The sequence below is a fragment of the Pseudopodoces humilis genome, chromosome 3, assembly GCF_049639895.1.
Source record: "Pseudopodoces humilis isolate 2021_Gansu_Grassland_sample_001 chromosome 3, ASM4963989v1, whole genome shotgun sequence".
Lineage (NCBI taxonomy): Eukaryota > Metazoa > Chordata > Aves > Passeriformes > Paridae > Pseudopodoces > Pseudopodoces humilis.
Window position 1 is genome coordinate 51292546 of NC_142202.1, and position 22430 is coordinate 51314975.

At 42.5% G+C, this 22430-nt stretch overlaps 1 protein-coding gene across 1 annotated transcript in view; it reads right to left on the bottom strand.

Moving 5' to 3' along the window:
* Positions 1-7963: 7963 nt before the first annotated feature.
* Positions 7964-22430, bottom strand: part of TXLNB (taxilin beta) — a 34778-nt gene continuing 20311 nt past the window's right edge. The window contains exons 7-10 of the mRNA XM_005518449.3: positions 18756-18830; positions 13517-13609; positions 12285-12380; positions 7964-11200 (exon numbers count right to left, since the gene is read on the bottom strand). Coding sequence (XP_005518506.2) covers positions 10412-11200; positions 12285-12380; positions 13517-13609; positions 18756-18830 — 1053 coding nt within the window. The 3' untranslated portion in view covers positions 7964-10411. The remainder of the gene's footprint in view (positions 11201-12284; positions 12381-13516; positions 13610-18755; positions 18831-22430) is intronic.

A 22430-nucleotide genomic window follows, 5' to 3' on the forward strand; every position in this document is an offset into this window, starting at 1 on the left:
TAGTTGTCCTCTGTCTCCTGAAGTCTGTGGAAATGGGGTTGTGCCTGTTTATGCCAGAAGATTTGTACTAGTGCTTTGGATAGTTGATGGACATCAGAACTTCAGAGTACAGCTATTGCTGAGAACAAGCACTGTACAAATTAGTCTAGTCATGTGTTTGGCAGATCTCTCATTAGCAAGGAATTCTTAATAAGAATTATAATATTAATGAGGGTTTATCTGCTAAATCCTTTTCACAGGAAGAAAAGAATCAGAAATCTGACTCATATGGTAAGGTAAGGACTTTTGGCTGAAGGCATGAAAGAGGTGATGGGAGAATTAACATTGCAGTTCCTCTCTGGATTGTGTACAGCAGAGCAGGGCTAGAGGGAGAAATGTTCTGACTCAACAGACTGGGGGAGAGGTGGAATTAGCACTTTGGTGAAGACTGAGAGCTTCACTCAAGCTGTTTGATGACTCATTTAGTTTATTCACTAAGTTTAGCTGGTGAGAAACCATTGTCAAATACAAAGGGCTTCCTCTGGTCTCTGTCTTATCATGGAGGTCACTAGAGCTGGTGGGAGTTACCACCCATAGCAGTGGTCACAGCCCAGTGCAAGGACACTGTGGGAGTGGAGTTTGTGGGTTGCAGTCAGCTTTTGCTGAGGATGGTGCCTGCATGCTGGCGCTTTCCTCTGCAGTGTTGTCATGGCCTTACTGGAGTTCTGCTATTTGTGTAGATTTTGATGTGCTTCATGTCTGGCCTCTGATGGAAATGCACTGGCAGGAGAGGAGCGCTGGGGGGCCCAGCCCTGCTCTGCTCCTGGGTTGAGAGCAAGGCTACCCTGTTGTCCCATGACGTCTCAGCTGCCACCTTTGCACAAACACACACCTACACATAAAGCAGCTGGACTTTCCAGTTCAGAATCAGCTGAATCCTCTCTTCCCTTTGTGTTCAGCTGCCGAGTAGTGGAAATGTAATTTTGTGAGGTAAGCCAGAGAGAGTAAGCCAAGTTTTAAACTAGGTGTGTATAATCTTCAGAAAAAATACTGTGTAACTGTGAACTCTAATTTTCTTCTGATTATTTTGATGGATGCCAAGGCACGATAAACGTGGGTGTGGAAACTTACACTGGTTTGACCATGTACATTTAAAAATGTATAGGACCCAGAAATGTCAGTATTGCACTTTGGAAACCTGTAGTGTGGCAGTAAGGATATATCCAAGTAAGTGTTACCCAAAATAAGTCTGACTTTCCTCTGCAGTACTGTTGCTCCCTCTGACTGCTGCAGGTGCACACTGCAGTGGCACAGGGGATGATATTTCAGATGAGCTTTTTTGAGTCCTGGAGTCAGTAGTGCTAGGGCACAGATCATGTAAGACCATCATACTGACTTGGCCCTGTCTTTTGGGACCAAGCTGATGCCTTGCAAGCCCTTGGAGTTACGTAGTTCATCAGCCATGACTGTTAGCTAAGTTGTTTCAGCAGTTTACAAAATAAAAATACATATCCAACAGACTTCAAAAGGGTTATCACACATATATTGTTCAGACTTTGGTGGTTGGAGAACCTCTGGGAGATGCCCTGTGGGCTATATTTCTGTTTAATGTACTTAAAATGGTCTGGATGCAGCAATTGAATGCCCTGTTGGCAGGTTTGCTGATAGTACTCAACTGGGAGGTGTTGATGACTCAGGAGGGAGGAGAGGCCTTGCAGAGGGATCTATCAGAAGATGGATTGGGGTACTGGGCAATGATTTATGGGATGAAATTCAACAAGTCCAAATGCTGGATTCTGTACCTGGGACAGAGTGACATCAGGTACAAGTATAAATTGGGAGAGGAGAGTCTGGAGAGCAGCTGTGTCGAGGGGGCTCTGGAGGTGTTGGTGGGAAGCAGCTCAGTGTGGGTCAGCAGTGTGTGCCCAGACAGGGCAAACTGTGCTGGGGTGCATCAGACACGGCGTCACCAACCTCATCCTGAGCACTGCGAGCAGTTCTGGGGCCCAGAATTTAAGAAGGATGTGAAGGTCTTTGAGTGCATCCAGAAGAGGGCAACAAAGCTGGTGGAAGGGCTGGATGGCATGTCCTGTGAGGAGTGGAGGAGGACTTTGGGCTTGTCTAGTTTGGAGAAAAAGAGGCTGAATTTTGACCTTGTTGCTCATTGTAGCTGCCTGAGGCAGCTGAGCTGACTTGAAGAGGGAGGTGCTGATATCTTCTCACTGGAATCCAGTGAAAGGACACATGGGAATGGTTCAAAGATGCAACAAAGGGAGTTCAGACTGGGCATTAGAAAAGATTTTATTTAGCACGAGGGTGGTCAAATACTGGAACAGGCTTGATGGTGCAGATTGTCAGTGATTAAGAGGCATTTGGACAGTGCCAACAAAGAGCTTCAATTTTTGGTCATCCCTGAAGTGGTCAGGCAGTTAGAGCAGATGATCATTGTAGGTCCCTTCCAACTGAACTGTTCTCTCTGCTGTTCTACTCTAGTCTAGAGTGGCTTCTCAGTAATAGGCTGGCGTGACAAGACAAAATGTCTTTACAAGACTGACTTAAGCTTCTTAACCTTTAAAGATTAGAAAAGACTCTTGCTTGTTTTGCATTCTCTGTTTGAACATAGCACATGTGGGTATGCTTTAACCAAGTTCTTTTGCTGCTGCATTTTTCTTCTTAATCCTTGTAACATTTTGCTTGGCAAGCAGGAACACTATGTGTGGAAAGTTCCTACACCTGTGTAAATGTTATTGTTAACAGTTACTGCTCTGCTGAGGACTCAAAGTTTTGATAAAACCTCAGGAGAAAAACTGTATCAAGCACAGGAACTTGAGCCTATGGGAATTGGTGCTCAAGTAGCTGTTGCTGTGGGAGCTGCAGCTGCAGAGGGATGAGGATTTTGCATTCCAAATGGACCTGGATGAACCCACCTACTGGCCAACAGTTTTTTCTCCGCTCATCTGGCACAGCTGCCTACAAAGTCATCCCCTGAGCAAAGCCAATTCAAAATTATTTGGTTTGCTCAAGTATTTTCATAACAATCTAAAGCTGCCTGAGGCATTTTCAGCAGGTTGGGTTAGAAAATGATCACCTGAGCTGCCATGCTGGAAATATAGGAGGGTTTCCACTGTGATGGAGTTCATGGTGAGGTACTGGGAAGACTGGTGGGTGAATGGGGAGTGTTGTTTGCTTTACTTGAGTAGCAGCAGTGTGAACAGGCAGAGAATGCACTGCTGCAGTTAAACATGTACGTGGGTTCTCTTGTAACAAAATGAGAATTTCCCATGTCCTCTCAAGGGCTGGTTTTGTCCAGCCTGGAGAAGGCTCAGAGGGAATCTTAAACTAATGATGGGAAGCTATAGAGAAGACAGTGCTGCATAATGGCAAGGAGGGAGGCCAAGGACATGGGCTGCACCAAGGAAGATTAGATAGAAAGAAAAATATTCACAGTGAAAAAAAATCAAATATGGGAACAAGTATTCAGAGACATGCAGTCTCTATCCTTGGAAATACTGAAAACTGACAGGACCTGAGCAACCTGATATAGCTTCAAAATTGGTCCTGCTTCCCTTAGGAAGGGGGTGTGATCTCTAAAGTTCTCTACCAATAGAAGAGTTTATGTGATTATAATTTTTAATGGCATCTTAAATTAGATGAAATCAATTAGCCTTACTGAGCAGTAAATGTTACTTGCACTCAAAATAGTTCACAACCACATTCAATACCCACATTTTACAAGCAGCAATATGAGGCAGAAAGATCATTCATTTGTGTGAGACACAGGGTCCCAAGAGCAGAGATCATAATACAAAATTTGCAGGAGTTCCAGGTGCACCACCACCTGGTGTCTGCATTCTATGTCTCCCCCTGCTATCCACTGGTAGCTGTGGGATTCCCCAGGGTGCAGCGAGAAACCCAGGTCCTCTCTGGAGTAGAAGGGCACCAAGCAGAGCAGCAGTGTCCCTGCAGCTGTGGTGTTGCAAAGCTAACCACTAAAATGTCTTACATCTTACAGCTCTGCAGGTCTGTAACAAAACACCCACATCATTCGATATGTTGCATTAATACATAATTAGGATGTCAGTGTGGATGTGTCAATCCACCAGTAACTGTGGCTTAAGCAGCGTTTCATTAAGAATCTTTATTGTTATGTGTGTAACAGACATAGAAATAGATTACAGCAAACATAATAAACTAAAGATGTGGAAGTCTTGGGTGGGTTGTCAGCTGCTGTTCTGCACACACAAGGTCTCTGTGATCTTATACAGAAGGAGAAGTTCAATCTACTTTTGTCCTAGCTTTGTCTGGAGTAGGGTTAATTTTCTTCCTAGTAGCTAGTACAGTGCTGTGTTTTGATTTCAGTATGAAAATAATGTTGATAATACACTGATGCTTTAGTTTTTGCTCTGTAGTTCTTATTCTAAGTCGAGGAATTCTCAGTTTTCCATGCTCTGCCAACGAGCAGGTGCACAAGAAGCCAGGAGGGAACATGGCCAGGACAGCTGACACGAGCTGTCCAAGGGGTTATTTCACACTACAGAGTGAAACGTGCAGTATAGGAATTGTGGGGAGTTGACCAGGAGCTACTGATTGCTGCTCAGGGAAAGGCTGGACATCAGTCAGGGGATGCTGAGCAACTGAATTGTGCATCACTCATCTTTCTTGGGTTTTTTCTTCTTTCACTCTTTGGTATCTCCTGTTTCATTACTACTATTATTATTATTATTATTATTATTATTATTATTATTATTATTTATTGTACTTTAATCAATTTCAGTTGTTAAACTGTTTTTATCTCAGTCCATAAGTTTTACCTTTTCTGATTTTCCTCTCCATCCCACTGTGGGGATGAGGGTAGTGAAGGGGTGGTTACATGGCATTTAATTGCCAGCTGGGGCTAAACCATGACACTTTTCTGAGGAGCCAGCTGAATGTACCATGCTGTTGTGACCCATGCTTGTAAACTGCATTTATTTTCATCTAAAGTCTTATGGATGTATTGAAAAAAAGAGGCAGAAAATGACAGTTGAGATAAATGGGTTGACCAAGGCAGGTACAGAGATCTGCTGCTAAGACATCTCTCATGGTTTCCAGCCCTGTGTCAAGCCTCTATTTCTGTCATCTAGACTTTTCTGAACAGTCTGTTGCTGTGCAGAATTGCACCAGTTAAAGGTGTGGCTTTGTGCAATGGTCTGGCAGCCTAGAGATGGTCTTAAAACTATCTCCAGTTGATGTAATTCAAATGTGACCCTAGATTTCAGGAGGTAATACTGCATTACCAACACACAAAAAAGAGGCTGCTTCTAGTAAAAATGACATGGACTTCACTGGTTTTCTCCTTTCTGTGAAAAAAATGCCTCATTTTTTGACATTATCTTCAGCCTCCAGTGTAACAAGTGGTGTTGTGTTTGGGGATGCTGTGGTCTATAAGCTTTGACTTAATAACATTTTGTAATAAGAGGAGAAGAAAAGAGAAGAAAAGCAGAAAAAGAAAAGGAGGGGAGGGGAGGGGAGAGGAGGGGAGGGGAGGGGAGAGGGGAGAGGAGAGGAGAGGAGAGGAGAGGAGAGGAGAGGAGAGGAGAGGAGAGGAGAGGAGAGGAGAGGAGAGGAGAGGAGAGGAGAGGAGAGGAGAGGAGAGGAGAGGAGAGGAGAGGAGAGGAGAGGAGAGGAGAGGAGAGGAGAGGAGAGGAGAGGAGAGAGAGGAGGGGAGAGGAGAGGAGAGGAGAGGAGAGGAGAGGAGAGGAGAGGAGAGGAGAGGAGAGGAGAGGAGAGGAGAGGAGAGGAGAGGAGAGGAAAGAAGGAAACTCAGTACATGCACATTACTGAATCATTTTGCCAATTAGCCTCTATCACAGTGGCTGGGACCAGAAATGCGATCCTTGAAGTTTGAGTGATCACCCTACTGCTGGCACTTGACCTGTTCTCCTCTGTGAGATCCCAGGGTGTCTGTATGGAAGCGAGAGAGCTTTCTTTGTGTGCAGAAGATGTAACACACAGCTCCAAAGGCTGCAGCTGGTCATTATTGATGTGTGTTGGATATTGTGTCTTCCCTGTCTTTTGTGTTGGGGGTCAGACTGAGATTTAAAATACAACTTTCCAAACTGTATTCAGTCCAGGAGATGCCTGTTAAAATAGTCAATGGAAAGGTTTCCATTAACTCTGAGAACAGCATTATACTCCAGAGTTAACATACAAATGTGCAGATTCCTTTATGAGCAAAGGATGGGTGGAGTTCAGTTAGCAGTTATGGTGACCAGAATTGAGGTCATGTTTCCCTAGATAGCATCAGAACAAAAACCCAACGGGATCACTGCAATGACCTGAGTTAAAATTAGCTCTTGGTGACTGTGGTGGTGTATTTTTAATCTGAATTGTTTGAGTGGCCCAATTCAAATGCAAAATGGTGAGGGCAATGGGTGCAGCATCTGAGTGGAAGTGATGCTTTGAATAGGGGCACAGGGGGACAAGCTGTAACTCATGTTTCTGCCAGAGATGGCATTTTATTTTTATTTCTCTGGAAACTGGTGGGAAGCACATGGGAAGAGATGGCATGATGACTAGCAGCGCTCGACCCTTGGGACTTAAGGTTCTTTTCTGTGTGGGATTGGCTGTGACACTGTGTGTTCAGTTTGCAACTTTGTTTTTCAGAACCTGAACTAGCTGGCAGTGTGCAGGCTGAAGCTTTCTGGTGTCAGCTTTCTACGTTTTATGCTTTCTATGGTGTCAGCCATAGGGCACCTGGACCACCTAAACTGAGAAATCAGAAATTCCATAAACCAAATGAATCTCAGCAAATGCTGATTTAAAAAAAAAAAAAAAAGAAAAAGCTATTGCTTCTTAATAAGGAAGAAATGGCTACCATCATCACCTCTCCTCACCCCCAAATCTGTGCCTGATGGTAAGGGAATAATTGTGTGGAAAAAAAGCAAGACTGAAGGAGGCAACCACAGAACACACCAGGACTGATGAGACTGCCAGATTAGTAGAATGATGATGATAACAATGAACACTGGGGTGGCAGGTCTCACTTACTGCCTCAAAATGAGTGTTCAGACCTACAGAAATGTGGGTTTCTATGCCTTGAGAGCAGAGGCATCTGAGGGAAGTGCAGCAGAGCTGTTGTGCAGATGGCCATCCCAAAGGCTTTTCACAAGGATGCTATGCATTGTCAATTTTTTTACTGGATACCAGTGGAAAAAAAGAGCAAGGGAGGCCAGGAATCAATGTTGAAGAAGAATGAGAGAATGTAGGTTAGCACACAGAAATCTGTGATGGTGATGGTTATTTAATCTTCCAATCTGAAGCAGTGGATGATGAAGAGGTGCTTGGTTAAATTTTACAGATTATCCACTTCTACTGAGGGTACTCCAACTTTCCACAGCTCTACAAGCCATGAGATTACACATAAACCATCTCCATAGTTTGACTCTAAATGCTCTATGCAGCCTGGGATCAGCCAGAATTTTCCCTACAATTCTCATCTCCTGTAAACACGTCAAGACAAATCCTGAAACTAAAAGCTATGGAGGTCACTCTCATGTGCTTTCAGTGTTGTATGTGTGCATACACTGAAAATGAGGAGGAAACTGCTGGGATAACAGGCAGTTGGTACATGGTATTAAAGAAGAGAAGCAACAGGTGTGTGAGAGAAAATCATAGTAATAGGAGCTGCAAGTACCTGAGTGCAGTGTTAGAATTTCAAGGGCAAAAATGAGGAAGGTGGAATAGTGTGGGAGTAATTTTCCCAGAAGGCTGTGTATTTATTCATGAGGATTGATGCTGTAAGAATAAATCATAACCATGTAGGAAGTTTTTATCTGCAGGATCCTTGTCTCCCTGCTTGCTGAAGTTGGAAGGTATGAGACATCAATTACATAATTAAAGATGTGACCATAGTGATTATGCAAAGTGGAACCAATCTAAAGTTGCAAGGCCATTATTATTGCATCGAATATTTGAATGTAAAAGAAAACATCAACAACTGAAGGCTATTTGAAGACAAAGAAGGGTGTATTTAAAGAAAAATAAGTTGGTATCATGCAGGTGGTTACTAAAATGGCAACATAATAAAACAAAAATTAAAATGCCCAAAACATTAACAAGTATGTATATAGCATTAATTTTAAAAGTCACCCTACTAACAAACAAAACTTGTAATGGAAACTATATTTCTACCAACTTAAGTCAATGGAAACCAAAAAAAAAAGTGTATCAGGTGAGAATAACTTTTTATCTTAGGATACAGATTTGTTAACGATTAATGTTTTCACAGGCACATAACTAGCTTGGTTTTCAGAGATGGCCATTCACTTAGGGCTTTGAATCAGAATATTTGATGGGATTCATGTTGCCTAATTTAGATACCTAACAATAGGCGCATTAAATTTGAATTAGTTATCTTGGGCTGGCTCTAGAATCTGAAGAGAAAGATCATCTTCAGAGAGAAAGTAATTCCTTCTGACTTGATGCCAGTCTTATCATGGGATAACTTGTCCTCAAAAGATGTTTTTTCTTCTCCACTGCTAATAAAAGGAGCTTAAGATAACTAAAACTCAAATTATCTACTTTCACATGATTAAAGACATGAGATAAATCCTGTAGGTCTTGTTATCTAACATAAGGCATTCACATTTGAAAATTGTTGTCATAATAGCTACAGGCTATATCCAAACACACTTGGAGTTCATGCTCTGTATATTCCAAGAGTTAGCCCTGGAAAAGGCTGGACCAAGCAGTTCACAGACATATTTAACCAGGGTACAGACCATGTTGGCAGTAAGCAAAGATTCAAAGATTCATTTTTGCAGGGTGGCATGCTGGAAGGACTCTGTGGCCACTGTTTCCCACAGTGTGTCAAAGATGACATCTTCCCTCTTGGTTCACCTGTATTTCAACTTTGGCTTGAATGAGTCACTTTGTCTTCAGGGTCTTTGTGGGATTTCTCTATAAACATGGGTTTCCTTGATTGTAAGATTTCCCTTTCCAACCTCTAAACGTCTTGTTTAATTGACCTTTTCAAATTCTTAAGCTATCCAGCTCAGACTCTGAAAGGCCAGGATGGAATTCAGAGGAAGGAGGTGAGAAACAAGGAATGTGTCCAGAGGATTGTTTTAACCTTCTTTCAAAAAGCCTGCTTACTCTCCTTGCTTGAGACTGTAGAGCTGTGCAGGTAGGTACCCTCTCTTGCCTCCTTCCTTCTTTATCTCTGTTCTTGGCACCAGAATAACCAGTTTCTGACAAGGTGACGTTATTAAGCAATAGCTGTTGGCAGGCAGATGGGAAGAGCCAGTTAGACAAGAAAGGGGATGAGAATGTAGCCAGTCCCTGGAGGTGTCTGTGAGAGGTATTCCTGCTTTCCTGGTTCTTCTTTGCTTCTGGCTTATTGACTTGTGCTCTGCTTCCAGAATGGGGTGACAGGCGAGTGTCCTCATCCTTCTGGGAGTATTAGCACATGCACCAGTGCCAGGAGGAAGCTGTGGTTCATGTGGCTGTAACTGGGAGGGACAGCATCATCCAGAAGCATGATCACAGGATTGTTCTGTGTTCTTCTGGAATACATCCTGGTACCTTCCACTCTGCTTTCTGCTCCTTGCCTAGAAACTGGGATCTACAACCAACTTCTGAACTTGTCACCTCATTTGTGAGCTGGAAACAAGCATGATCCCCACTGCCAGCCTTGTGATTTCAAATAGCATGACAATGTAGCATTTTTCTGTTGGATGTAGAAAGAGACTTTCGACCCCTACCTTGGGAACTGCCATCAATTTGCTCTTGTTTTCAGTTATTTTATGTGAATCTAGAAAAAAACTTTTCCCTTTCCCTCTAATTCCATTCCAGAAGACTGAGAAGAAAAGACCAATGGAAGGTAAGGCTGAAAGCTTGTGGGTATTTGGGGCACAGTGCTGAGCGGCCATTTCCTTGCCCAAAAAATTCACCTCTAGTTGTTGCACCACTTCTTGGATATGGCTGACCACATTTATTTTACTTAATAATTATAGACTCCTTCCACCTCATTTATAAAAATCACTGTTTGTCCAAGTAGGCCATCTTTTATGCAATGTCAAAATAAATAGAATTAATTACGAGTCTTTAAATATATGCATGAGAATTGCAATGGTTTTTGAAACATGGAAGTGCAACACTAAAATTATTTTCCTGAATGAGATGACTCATCATGCCTGGGAAAAAAGATCCTGTGATTTCATTGTATTTTCATGTCATTAAGGAAATATTATACTTCAAGGAGATGAAGGGCTACAAAATTTGCAGACCCATTATTACTGGATAGTGGTAACAAAGAGAAGTGCATTTCATTTGCATACATGAGTGTGTTTTAGGAACCAATTTTTTTTTCTTAAAAAAACCAAACATATCCATTTAGAGGACAAAGCAGAGCTCTGGTTTGCAGAAGACAAGCCTGGACACACGGTTGTCTTCAATCCACTGCTTCCATGTCTGTGTCCCCTGTTTGCTCTGCAGACTGACCCTGGACAGATCTGTCTGCTGGGTCATTGGCACATTCTGCAGCTTTTGGTGGGTACTGAATGGGTACTTGCGTATTCCCAGGGGAAATGGGTGTGTTTTGTGTGGGTGTTGGCACATTTTCGGGGCTTGCTGGCATGCTTTCAGTGGGTATTGGCATATTCCCAGTGGGTACAAGCACACTCTCAGGAGGCACTGGCACACTTTCTGTGGCTGTTGGCGCCCTGTCTGGAAGTGAGGGTGTGCTTTTGGTGGGCTTTGACACATTCTCAGTGGGCGCTGTCATACTTTCAGTGGGTGCTGGAGTGTGTTCAGTGGGTGTTGGCTGCTCACAGTGATTCCCAGCCTCTGAATGTGGAATGAGAGGAGTGGGGGGTTCTGGCACCAGGACAGCATTACTTGTTTGAGTGTCACGGGTCTCTGGATTGCTGCTGTTGCTTGGGAGGGACTCCTCTGCCTTGTGGGACACCCTGAAAGCTTCAGCCAGCTGCTTCAGCATCCGCTTGTCACTCTCATGCAGCTCAATGCTTGCCTGCTCAGAGGAGGAAGGAGTCATTTCAGTATCATCTTCTTCGTCTTCTTCTTCTTCTAAAATGCCATTTCCATTCACCTCTTCTGGGAACTGTGCTTGCTTTATTTTTTTGTACAATTCATTCCTCTCTTCCTGCAGAGCACGGCAAAGGTTCTCTAGTCTCTGGATTTTCAGCATGAAGCACTCATACTCCTTGGACCTCATGGCTTTCTGTAGTCAAAGACATCAGGCAAAGGTACAGGCTCAGTTTGAGTGCATGCAATTCATTAGTGGAACTGGCAATTAGGAAATTACTTGAGATCTAAGCAGCCAGCAGCAGAGGATGCTGCTGGGTGGCTGACTTTCACCAACTGCTCTTCAATAACTATGGTCTTTTGGACCAAAGCTTCAAGAGGAAATTCATCCCTGTAACTACAGTGTGTTAAAATTCTGGATACATATTCAGATAAATTTTACTCAAATATATTTGCCAGAATACCTGCTGAAAAACATAGTGGATGTCCATATGGATAAGCAACCAAAAGCCTACTTGGACTTTTGGTTGGTGTGGGCGTGAATTTGGAGGAAAACAAACTGCTTTATATTTTTTGTTTATCTAGATTCTGTTCTGTGAGAGCATCCTGAACTGGAACATTTTCTACACCCAGTGAGTAAAGAAGAGCTAGAGAAATCCATAAAAATAGAAACAGCAATAGTACAGAGCTATAAAGCTGACCAGAAAGATTTGGTCCAAGTTCAGCATATGTTTGGGGTGAAACTTCAGGCAGCCTCTTATCTTCTTTGAATGAGTTCCAATGTTTGAATGAACTTCCTTTGCAATGCCCCTGGGATAGTACATTTAAAAGTCTGATGAGACACAGTACTTGCTTTTGACTCTTAGAGTTTGACTACACAGGGAGTTAATGAAAGGCATGATTTTAAAGTTCACTAGCTAGAACACATTAATTCCCTGAGTGGATGCTCTTATGCAGAAAGTAGCATGAAGTGAAGTAATGCCAATTTGCTTCTATGGGAGAGCAATAAGAATCACCCATTTTTAGAGCACTTAAAATTCAGAGTAACATAATTCAGTTTCTCATGGATGTTGTGGATGCCTGCACAATCTAAAAGCCCTACCAGCTGGGATTGTCCTTTTCTCTAAAAACATTCAATTATCAAGGTAGCTTGAAAGAAAGACCCTTAGATTCAAGAAGACATTTCTCTCTGACTTCTGGGACTTTCAGGTTATCTCACCTCCTCGTTAAAGCTTTACATGGGAAAAAGGATGCATCTTGAGATGGGAAAGACTGCTCACCTCTTCAATCATGTCCAGTAACGCTCTGTTACAGTTTTCAAACCTGGATTTCCATGTAGCAGTATCTTTTTCCAACTTCTTCATTTTCTTTGTCATCTATAGAATCAGGAAAAAAAGCTGAATCACAACAGATATTCCACACTGAAGATGAAATTAGGACAGTCCCTTTATTTGAGTCTTTGGCCCTACTCATAACTCTGCTACCATCGGCTGTAGTGCCTGTGCTGAGTAATAATTTATGCTGAGGGATGGATTTCATTTGAAGTAGCTGCTATATCACTTTCAGCCTCTAGTCTGTAGTCCCAAAAGTAGGACCAGTTGATTATAGCCAACTTCCAGCATACAAACTACCACAAAAACAAAAGGCAAAGATATGGTGGAATCTGTCTCTTTCCCAGACTGCAGTGTTAGACTGCTGGGAAGTTAAAGCTCTTCTGAGCCCTCGAGGCCAGGGAAGTTCCCCCTGGACTAGTCACCCCTCTATACTTCCTCTAGAACACACCACTAGTTAAATAGCACCATTTTTCCTGCTGGTTTTCTGCAGGCAGAACTCTCTTTGAAGAATTATTAGATGAGGGTTTTGAGTCTTGGCGGCAGAGCAGAACATTGTTTTATGAAAGCAGGTACAATATGTAGACGTGTTTGGTTTTAAACTCATTCAGGAAATAATTACAGGAAATAAGAAGGAAATTTATTTATTTTTAAATAATTTTTTTAAAATTTATTTTATTTGTTATTTAAACAGTCTCTTAGACTGTTTCCACATGGTGCAAAGGGGTTGGTGGGCTTCAGCTCTGCCTACACACTCCAGTGGAAAGATGTGAAGCCTATGTCAAACTCTACCAGTGTCAGTCACCCAAAGGTTCTGGGCACTCCTAGGAACATGGTCTGATAAATGTGATCCCAGACACCCTCTCTGGTATGTCTTAGGGATCTGTACCCAACCACCACATTGAATTTTAGGTGAAATATTTATTCTTCCAGGAATTTTAAGTTTTAGCTGAAATGGAGAGCTTTCTACTCTCCTTTCTGCTGTTCAGCTTGCAGAGCTGAAATCTAACCTGTTTTTGGTCGTGGCTGAGTGTGTCCTAAATCTTATTTGAATGTTGATGAAATTATTTTTCAAAATGTGCAGAGATGACCTCATCTCAGGTAGAATTATTAGAGTGAGAAATTCCAAAATCTAAAAGGAAAGTATCAACTACGGAGTTCAGGCATGAGCTCCTACTCACTTTTTCCATCTCCTGTTTGAATGTGGCAAACACTTCATTGCTTTTGGCCAATGTTTTCTGAAATTCTTCAAACCTCTCAGAGTAGAGAGTGATCTGCATTAACAGAGAAAAAGAACCTTCAGTAATTTCAGAACATCCAGGATGGTGAACTTCTACTTTGGTAGAAGATAATAAAATAAGTATTGTGTTTGGACATGGAAATTAGCTTCTGTTTGGAGACCATGAAGCACAAACATCAGGGAAAAGAAACTCTATGGATCTTTTTCTGGTTGCAAACTATTATGATTCCTCCATTGCAGAAAGAAAACTGAGTAAGAATAGAGAGAGCCAGACATGTGATTTTAAAAATACCTGGGAGTTATGGATTCCCTGTTCTCCTGAATGTTGCAGCTGTGGTGTCCTGAAGAAAAGTAATTCTGTAGATATCAAGACTTCTGAAAACATTTCCCTTGTTTTGATCCCTGGCCCATCTCCATAAGCAAGGACTAACCTAGCTGGTCCAACCACTGATGCTGTGCAGGACCATTCCGTGTGTTCAACTCAAGGTGAGAGCCAGTGCAAAGAACTGTGTCTGAGCTCTAAGCCTTGCTTCGCCATGTAGATGTCACCAAACCTCAGCTTTGACCTGAGGTTTCAGCCCTGACAGAGCAGGTCAATACTGCCTGGCTGCCTGGCTGTTCACCTGTCTTGTGGATTACTCAGAGTACTCCTCCTGGCAGGCTGGGACCTGGGTGCTACCCTGGCTATGATGCTTTTGATGTCCAAGTGAGCTGGGGGAGAGGTATCCCCACACCACACTGCAGTCACGGTTTCCCCTCTTCCTTCTTTCCACCTGGTGGCTCAGGCTGTGGCCGGGAGCTGCCCAGGCAGTGCTTGATGTGCTTCACTGGACTCCTCTGTTGAGAGCAGGATCACTGCTCACTTTCTATGTTACCTGGCATGTAAGCAAAGCCCACCCTTCACTTTCACACCGCCGTGATTCTGCACTGGATTCCTTCAAGATGCATCCCTGCACCACAGCTTGAGCAAGCTGAGAGGGCACCTTGTCAGCTCTGTTTTGGACTGCAGCTGTAGGCAAAGCCAACAAAGACAGAGCAAGCCATCCCCAGCCAGCCTCTTCTACCAGTTTCACTTCACTCTGTGAAGCAGAGTGGAAGAAAGTTCTGTTGCGATGTGCCAGCGTTTCAGACTACCAGGGCTCTGTATTTTGTGATCAGTTTATACCTGGCAGCCATGTGAAAGTTTATCTGTGTCTGTATTTTGTCATTATTGCAATATTTTGTATCTAAAATCATCAGATGGTTTTGGGGGAACAAATGTTCGGAAGATCTGAGGTTGTTTTTTCTGTAAAGTTTTCTTGGTTTTGGCTTTTTCTGGATGGTTTGGTTTTTGTTGTTGTTTTGTTTGTTTAATGTTGTTTGTTTGGTTTTTTTTCCCCTTTGGAAAAGAAGACCAGCTCCAGCTTGTTCCATTCCTTCTGGTGCCAGAACATCCCCAGCAGTGTTTAGGTCATCAGACATTTCATCTGTCCAGTCTGGCAGCTCTTAGGAAAAGCAATGGTGTCACATGTGGTGGCTGAGGCAGGGTGGGTGCAGAGCACAGGGAGGGTCAAGAGCAGCCTGCAGTATTCCAGTGTGTGGGATTTCTGGTCTCCCCCTCTCTCCACATCAGCAGAGAACTGGATAAAGGATTATCTAGGAGCTTTTCTTTAGTGTGGTGCCAGCCAACTCACCCCCTCCCCTGATACTACTGTGAAGTTACTGAGGAAAAGGAGATTTAGAAGAAGTTGCTAATAGTGGGGTGGGTTTCATTCTGATTTTGAAACCAGGCATGGTTATATTATGTATCATGTTTGTTCAAGGTAGTTGTTATGGTGCCCCTTGCCACAGCCACAGATGCAGGGTTCCAGCCAAGTATAACCTGGGCTGTAAGGACCTTGGAGGCTGAGGAGGGTACAGGCAGCAGCTCTTTCCCCATGGAGCTGGGTGAAGACATGGGAGGTTTACCAGTACAGAGCACTCCATGGTGCCAATATCAGAGCTAGCTGACATGAATCTTGCATGTCTGTATTCATATAAGGCTGTAGCCAGAGCTGTGACCTAGGCACAAACAAAAACTCAGAGGGATTTGTTTTAGCAGGCCAAGTTCCACAGCCTCGGTGGGACACTGGTACCAAGTGTGTCAATGGATCATTGGCATTTGGAAGAGATATCACAGCTCTAGGGAGAAATGCCTGAGCATGCTAAAGCCAGGTGACGGAGCACTGGTGGGAGCCAGAGAACTGAGGCTCCTAGCCCAGATCTGCTTTAAAAAAGCTCACCTCAATTCTGTCTCTGCTTTCCTTCCAAAATTGAGTATAGTTTAATTAGGTCAAAAATATTTCACATTTGAACAGGGCAAGCTCTGACCTCAGCTGGGGCCCTAAGCAGCACCATAGCACTAAGAATAGCTTCTGCAGTTTAAAATGAATAATAAATGAATGTTTTCATAGTGTCTGGGAATGGGCTGTGAGAGATGTCACTCACTTGGAGCATGCACTTGTGCTCCAAGGTCAGGGAGACGAGGACCCCCTTGCCGCATCCAGCAGGACTGTGTGGGCAGGGAGGGCAGAGGCAGCACTGCTGTGAGTGCAAGGCCTTGGGGGAAGGGAACTGGGGGCTCCTCAGCATTGCCATGCTGAGAGGGTGCTACGATGGGGACACCCCTTTGGCCTTGTTATATTCTAGGTTGCTATGGCTTAGTGGTTGCACTGTGCTGGCTACCAAAAATTAAAGGTCTTGGCTGGCTTCTTAATTTTTATTATGTTTCAATGCGTGGAGCTAAAATAGTCTGCCTAAACATCATGCCTGGGGAGAGCCTGCAGCATCCTGGGAAGCACCACCACAGTTTGGGTGTCCCTTCTCAGCTGGTGCCAGATCCTTGTCACCATTTGGAGTGCCAGATTTGTCTGTCTCTGGCACATTGTGCCATCCAGAGATGCCAGGCTGGCATGAACATGATGTCCCCAGCTCCTTCTAGCTCAAGGAAGAAGTGGGTGTTCATCACCTACTCTAAAACAGAGTGATATCTCACTGTGAAGGTTATATTATGGCTTCTCCCTATCTCACTAACCCAACATCTCATAAATTTCCATGCAGCTGTTCCTCTGTTGATCATAGAAAGACTTGTGTTAGAAGAGACCCCAAAGACCATCTCTGCCATGGGCAGGTTGCTCAAAGTCCCATCCAACCTGTCTTGGAACAGTTCCAGGGATGGGGCATAATATCTATTTATTGCTTTGTGTTGTTTGCATCAAGGTGCTCTTTATACTCTCCGTTCTGCACTTGCACAATGCCTTGCATGATAGCATCTGGTCCATGAGGGACGTCCTTTGATGCTACCACACTGGAAATAATAAAAATTCATAAAAATAATATCAACAATGCTATTATTCCCAGTAATTCCAAATGAAGGCTGATATATAAGTGACAGAGCTCTCACACTTGAGCAACAGACTTAACTGCATGTTTCATTTCAGGAAGTGAATCAAGTAATTTTTGTCTGCACAAGTATTCTCAGTGCCTTTACAGACTTGTTTGACTGGTGTTTTCTAAAAACACCTTTTCTGTTTCAAATGTTCTAGTTTTTATCAATACCTCCAGCTTCATTAAACTGGCTATGGAGGTCTGCCTGAATAAATTTTTTTTCATCTGGTTGAACGTAAGAGTTTCATTAAAACTACTCTGAGAAAATTAGGAGTGGGTTTGCAGTCAGGACAGACTCAGAGACTTTTGAGGTTTGATTGCAGAACCTGTGAAACTGTTGTCAGCAGCAGTTTATACGATATTCTTCACTGGCTTATCTCAGCCTCTGAAAAAACACGTGAAAAACTAAACCCCTCTTAGCATGTTTCCAGGTTATCAGTTTAACACTGTCTTTTCTTGATGGCTCAACAGGTAGCAATTACATTAGACCATCTGCAAGGAAAAAGCTGGGACAACTTGCCTGTATGATTAACTGTGAGCAAAGCTAGGAGGGCACCTCCTGATGGGTGAGGAGATTGGCAGCTGCAAGAGGAGCTGACAGACTGACACCACCCCCCTCAAGGTTCTGCTTGGGGAGAATCTCACAGACAGGTCAATGAATCTACATAATTGTTTCTTAAATCTAGAAAAATCTACTGATACTCTCTTTTTTTGATGTCATCTAGTGTTCTCACTCATTGATTCAAGGTCTCACTCGACTATTCAAGGTGATTATTGCATTGCTCGCAAAGTGTAGTATATTCTGCCTATTTCCTGGTTTTACTGCCTTTCACTCCAGCTTGACTCCTGGTGTCATTTTGGTGAGTACTTTTATTTTATTGAAAGTTTCCAATTACAGTTAAGCACTGAAATCCTAGACACCCCTCTCTATAAGGCTTTAGCAGACAGAATTCCTGTTAGTGAAAATGCTGCCTTTGTACCCCAGTCCAGAAAAGCATATGGGATGCAAAAGCAGCATTTTCATTAACTTTAACAGGAATTCTGTCTAGAAAGACAGCAGTTCCAGTTTGGTAAACTTGTTTCCTAATACGTATGTACTTCAGTGCTTTGCTGTATTAGAAACCTGCCTGAAGGGTAGTTATGGCAAATAATCAAGGCACACACATTGTTCTGTGGTTGAACACTGCAAACACCCATAAATCAGCACTATAGAATGATTAGGGTCGGAAGGGACCTTTAAAGATCATGAGTCCAATCCTTCTGCCTTAGGCAGGGACACTTTCCACTGACCAGATTGCTTCAAACACTATCCAGCCAGTCTTGAGCACTACCAGGGATGGGGCATCCACAACTTCTCTGGGCAACCTTTTCCAGTGTCTCACCATCTTCACAGCAAAGCATTTCTTCCTCATATGTGAAAGAAGCCTCCCCTCTTTCACTTTAAAACTGTTACCCTTTGTCCTATCACATCCCCTGGCAAAAAAAATCTCTCTTCATCTTTATAAACCTATTTTAAATACCAAAAATTTGGAAAAGGGCCTTCTCTTCTCTTCTTTAGACTAAACAACCCACATGTCAGAGTATGATTTGCAGTATGGGCATTACCTTACAGTTGGCTCGAAAATAACCTGCTTCATTTGCAATAGTCTATGGGATATAGAATGAGGCTAGAAGGAATACACAGAAAGTAGTTTGCATACTTTACCTGGGATGTGCCTCATGGGTTAAAAACAGGCAAACAAAGGCACACCATGCAATCACCTCTCCTACGTCACCTGTGCCTGTAGGACAGTCTCTTGCTCCTTTAACATTTTGGCCTGGAGCTTCCATTCTGCAGCTTGGTTCAGGAGCTGTGTTTTAGGCAACAGAGAGAAAATTGTTAGGTCCCTAGATTATCAGTTGGAAATCCTCATCCTCCAGCTACTCATGTTACTGCGATGAGGAGTGATCTAACTTTCACGTGAATATAGCTAGAGCAGTTAGGTAAGACAGACAATTTAGTGTCACCCTGAGACATGGGACGGGCTATTTGCGTTCCAAAGGCATATTTGGGTAGGAGTTCAAAACCTACTTGGAATTAAGTGTGCAGTACAGTGGGCTATAAATAGTGTGGTATTTAACCACATCTTCACCAGACCTTTAGAGAACGGTTATACTTTCTGGCCAATTCATTTCAGCACAGCTCCAGCCAAATTCCTGCTCTCCAGTGAATGGCAAACCCTTTTGCAGTAATGACCATGAGTTAGTGTGTGGGTATGGTCACAGTCAGACCTGCATTAAAAAAATCTGTGAGTTTTCAGAAAGCCAATGCATAGTAAATGTCATACATTTACTGCTGTGTGTTATCTTTGGGTGCTGTTTGCACTGACAAGTGGAGAATTCCAGCTCAGGGTGATAAATATCTCAGGTTCAGTAGGCAGCCCACTAGGAGTTTGACTGCAGTTTCTTTCCTGGCTTCTCCTGAGAAGGTGTGCTTCCCTGCTCCAAGTTGTTTGGCAAAATCACATTCTGACGTCCAGATCTGATGTCCAGATAAAACAGGTGGAGGATTGGTCAAGGCTGAATGAATTGTAGGAATGAGGTGTTCAGAGACCTTTCCTAGCTACAGTTCTGAGTAAGCACTTCCAAAGTACACAGTAATATTTTAGCAATTGGTTTAATCTGAAAGCAGGAAACATTTACCTGAGTGTTAAAGAAATGTCCCTGTCGTCTACCAAACATTTATAAAGTGTTTTATTAGTCAGGCCAAATATATTTTAGAAAAAGAATGCTAATAATAGCTTGAGAAATGAGACATAAAGAAGTTATTTTGCCACAGGATTTTGCTCTGTTGGATTAAATTGTACTTAAATTGTACTGTAAATTGTATTTAAAATAGCACAGCTGGGCTCTGAAAATATATTGAAATTAAAGGGACTGTGTACGTCAGTGGATCATATACTGGAAGTGAAACGTGAGTAGAAGCACATGCAGAAAATGTATTTGATCCCCAGTAAAAACTTTTATTCTAACCATTTTATTGGAAATAACACATGTAAACTATGCAAATACCACCTGGAAAAAGAGCTGAGGACGAACCCCAAAATGCTGACTGCCTCCAGCTGTTTGTGGCACAGAGACTATCTGAATTAGACTTTCTGCATATATAAACAAATATATATTAGCTCCAGAAAAATATTTCTTCCATCAATTCAGCCTTTTGATTTAGACCTACTGAATTTTTTGCCATCTAAAGTTTCCTAGACAGGAACGTTTTACGGCTCAATTATGAAGAAATGCTGTGTTGTACTTGTTTTATACCTGCCTCTTAATATTCCTTTTGAGAATTTAATTTTTTGTTTGGTTCCATGGAGATAAATCAAGTTCTTGAATTCAGATCTCATTGATTAAAATTTCAAATAGGTTGTGTCATGGCCAGTAAAAAGAGTTGGTATAGGTTAAATGAGCATCAGTTTGTGCATTTATTTTCTCAGAAGAGGGTATGCTTTACATGTGCAAAAAAGGGTTTTTTTAAAGTTTGGATGAAATCTGGATTTTTAAGTTTCACCTTTCTTTGATATCTACTTTTTTAGAGTGTTTTTTAGAATTTATAGTCTTTGAATGATTTAATGAAAAGTGCTTTGAAAGCCTTCTGAGCTACCCAGTCCCTAGGCCAGTCATTACTTCTAAGAACTGGACTTTTATCTGTAGTGCTTTAATCTCAGCTAGGGCTACCCCTATACCCAGTGTGACTGGAATAAAGAAAAGGTCCCACCTCCTGCAACATGTCTTTGGCCACAGCACAACAGATGGACAGAGAAGGCAAAGAAAAGTTGCTTCTTTTGCCTCTTAATAAAATCCCTCTTGTTGACCCACATAACTTCTGCAGTGAGTAAAAATCCAAGTGTTAATAAACTCTTCTGTAATGGAAGCCACAGTGAGGCTTGCTCAAATTAGCACACATTCTTATGCAGCCTGAGGTCATCTGCAAACACCAATCTGGGAGAAAATGAATCAGAACTGATACATTTATTAATAGACTATGAAGTGGTAACAAGGAGGCTGAAGTATCAAGAAATGAATAAATATTGCATGTGGTGTTTACAGAGCAGCACTTCAGTGAAGGGTGGTGATGATACACTATTATTAGAGCTATGATAGCTGCTGGAGGTCCAGACAGTCACAGGGGCTGGCTTAATGAAAATTAAGCTTCTCTTTTTGCTGTCAGACTCTGTAAATTCCAATTATGTAGAAATGTGACCAATACCTTGCAGTCATATACTTGAAAGCCACAGATGCTTTAAACTGCAATTAATTACTCATCAAAGTTTGTATTACAAGTGCTAAAAATGTTTGGTATGGGGGAGAGGAAGTACAAGTAGTGCCCACCCGTTGTGGCATGGTGGTAAAATTGCATCCTTAGGTCAAGCTTAGGTCTCTTTGTGGAAGCCACATATTATGAACCATTGCTGCTTCAGTAGGGAATTGCATTCTTTGATGCATGTGTAGAGTGAACTGTGCAAGCAATGAGACGACTTCCTTCTGAGGTGTACAGACTCTGCAAGAGGGAACATCTCTCATTGTCTGAGGTAAAGAAGTTTTGCTTAGGGGCAAAAATTCCCACATGAAGAAGTGCATGGGAAGGCATCAGAATGAGCCCTCAAAGAGTAATCAAATAGGTAAAAGAATACAATAATTTTCATTTAAGAACACCTGCAAAATCCTGCAGCAAAGGTCATGCACAGGGATCAGAAAATTCTATGGAGAGAAAGGTTCTGAAAACTGTTCTAACTTTGCACATTAGCGAGCCGGAGAGTGTTACAGCTAAGTGAGAGAACTCTATCAAAAGCACCTTGATTTAATACATACATGTATATACATTACTCCCACAGACACTATCACAATAGCTGGGTGGGTGGGAATAAGAGCACATCAATAGGATGGAGGTGGGAGCCAAGTGTAGGCCAGCTCTCTGGGTGCTGGGCTACCTGTGATGAATTGTGACATACCTAATTATGCCTTGACTCATTGCATGGCTTTTGGCCTTAATTTCTGTAGCTAAATCTACCTTGCTTGGAGGTGATGTTAACCATACATCACCAGCCTGCCTCAAGGACAGGATTTTTAAGCATTCATTCGGACAAGAGAAAAATATTCTTTGTACACAGTACGTACCATTATACACCCACTGTGTAAAGGTTTTGTAGCTTGTTTTCAAACCTGTTATTTCTTACACACAGCAAAGCCCAAAAGAAAATCTTCCACTCCCAAGTGGTAACTTTCAGTGCTTTAAAAGAAATGCAAATACCAAGACTGTGCATACCAGTTCTGGAAAAAACACACACAAAGAAGTTTTGACTAAAACAGGGACAAGTCATAGGTGACCAGCAGCCCCAAAACTCATGCTTTGAGAGGTGCAGCACGAGAGGTAATTGACACAAGGATCTAAATGCCAGTTTTCCACAGAGCCA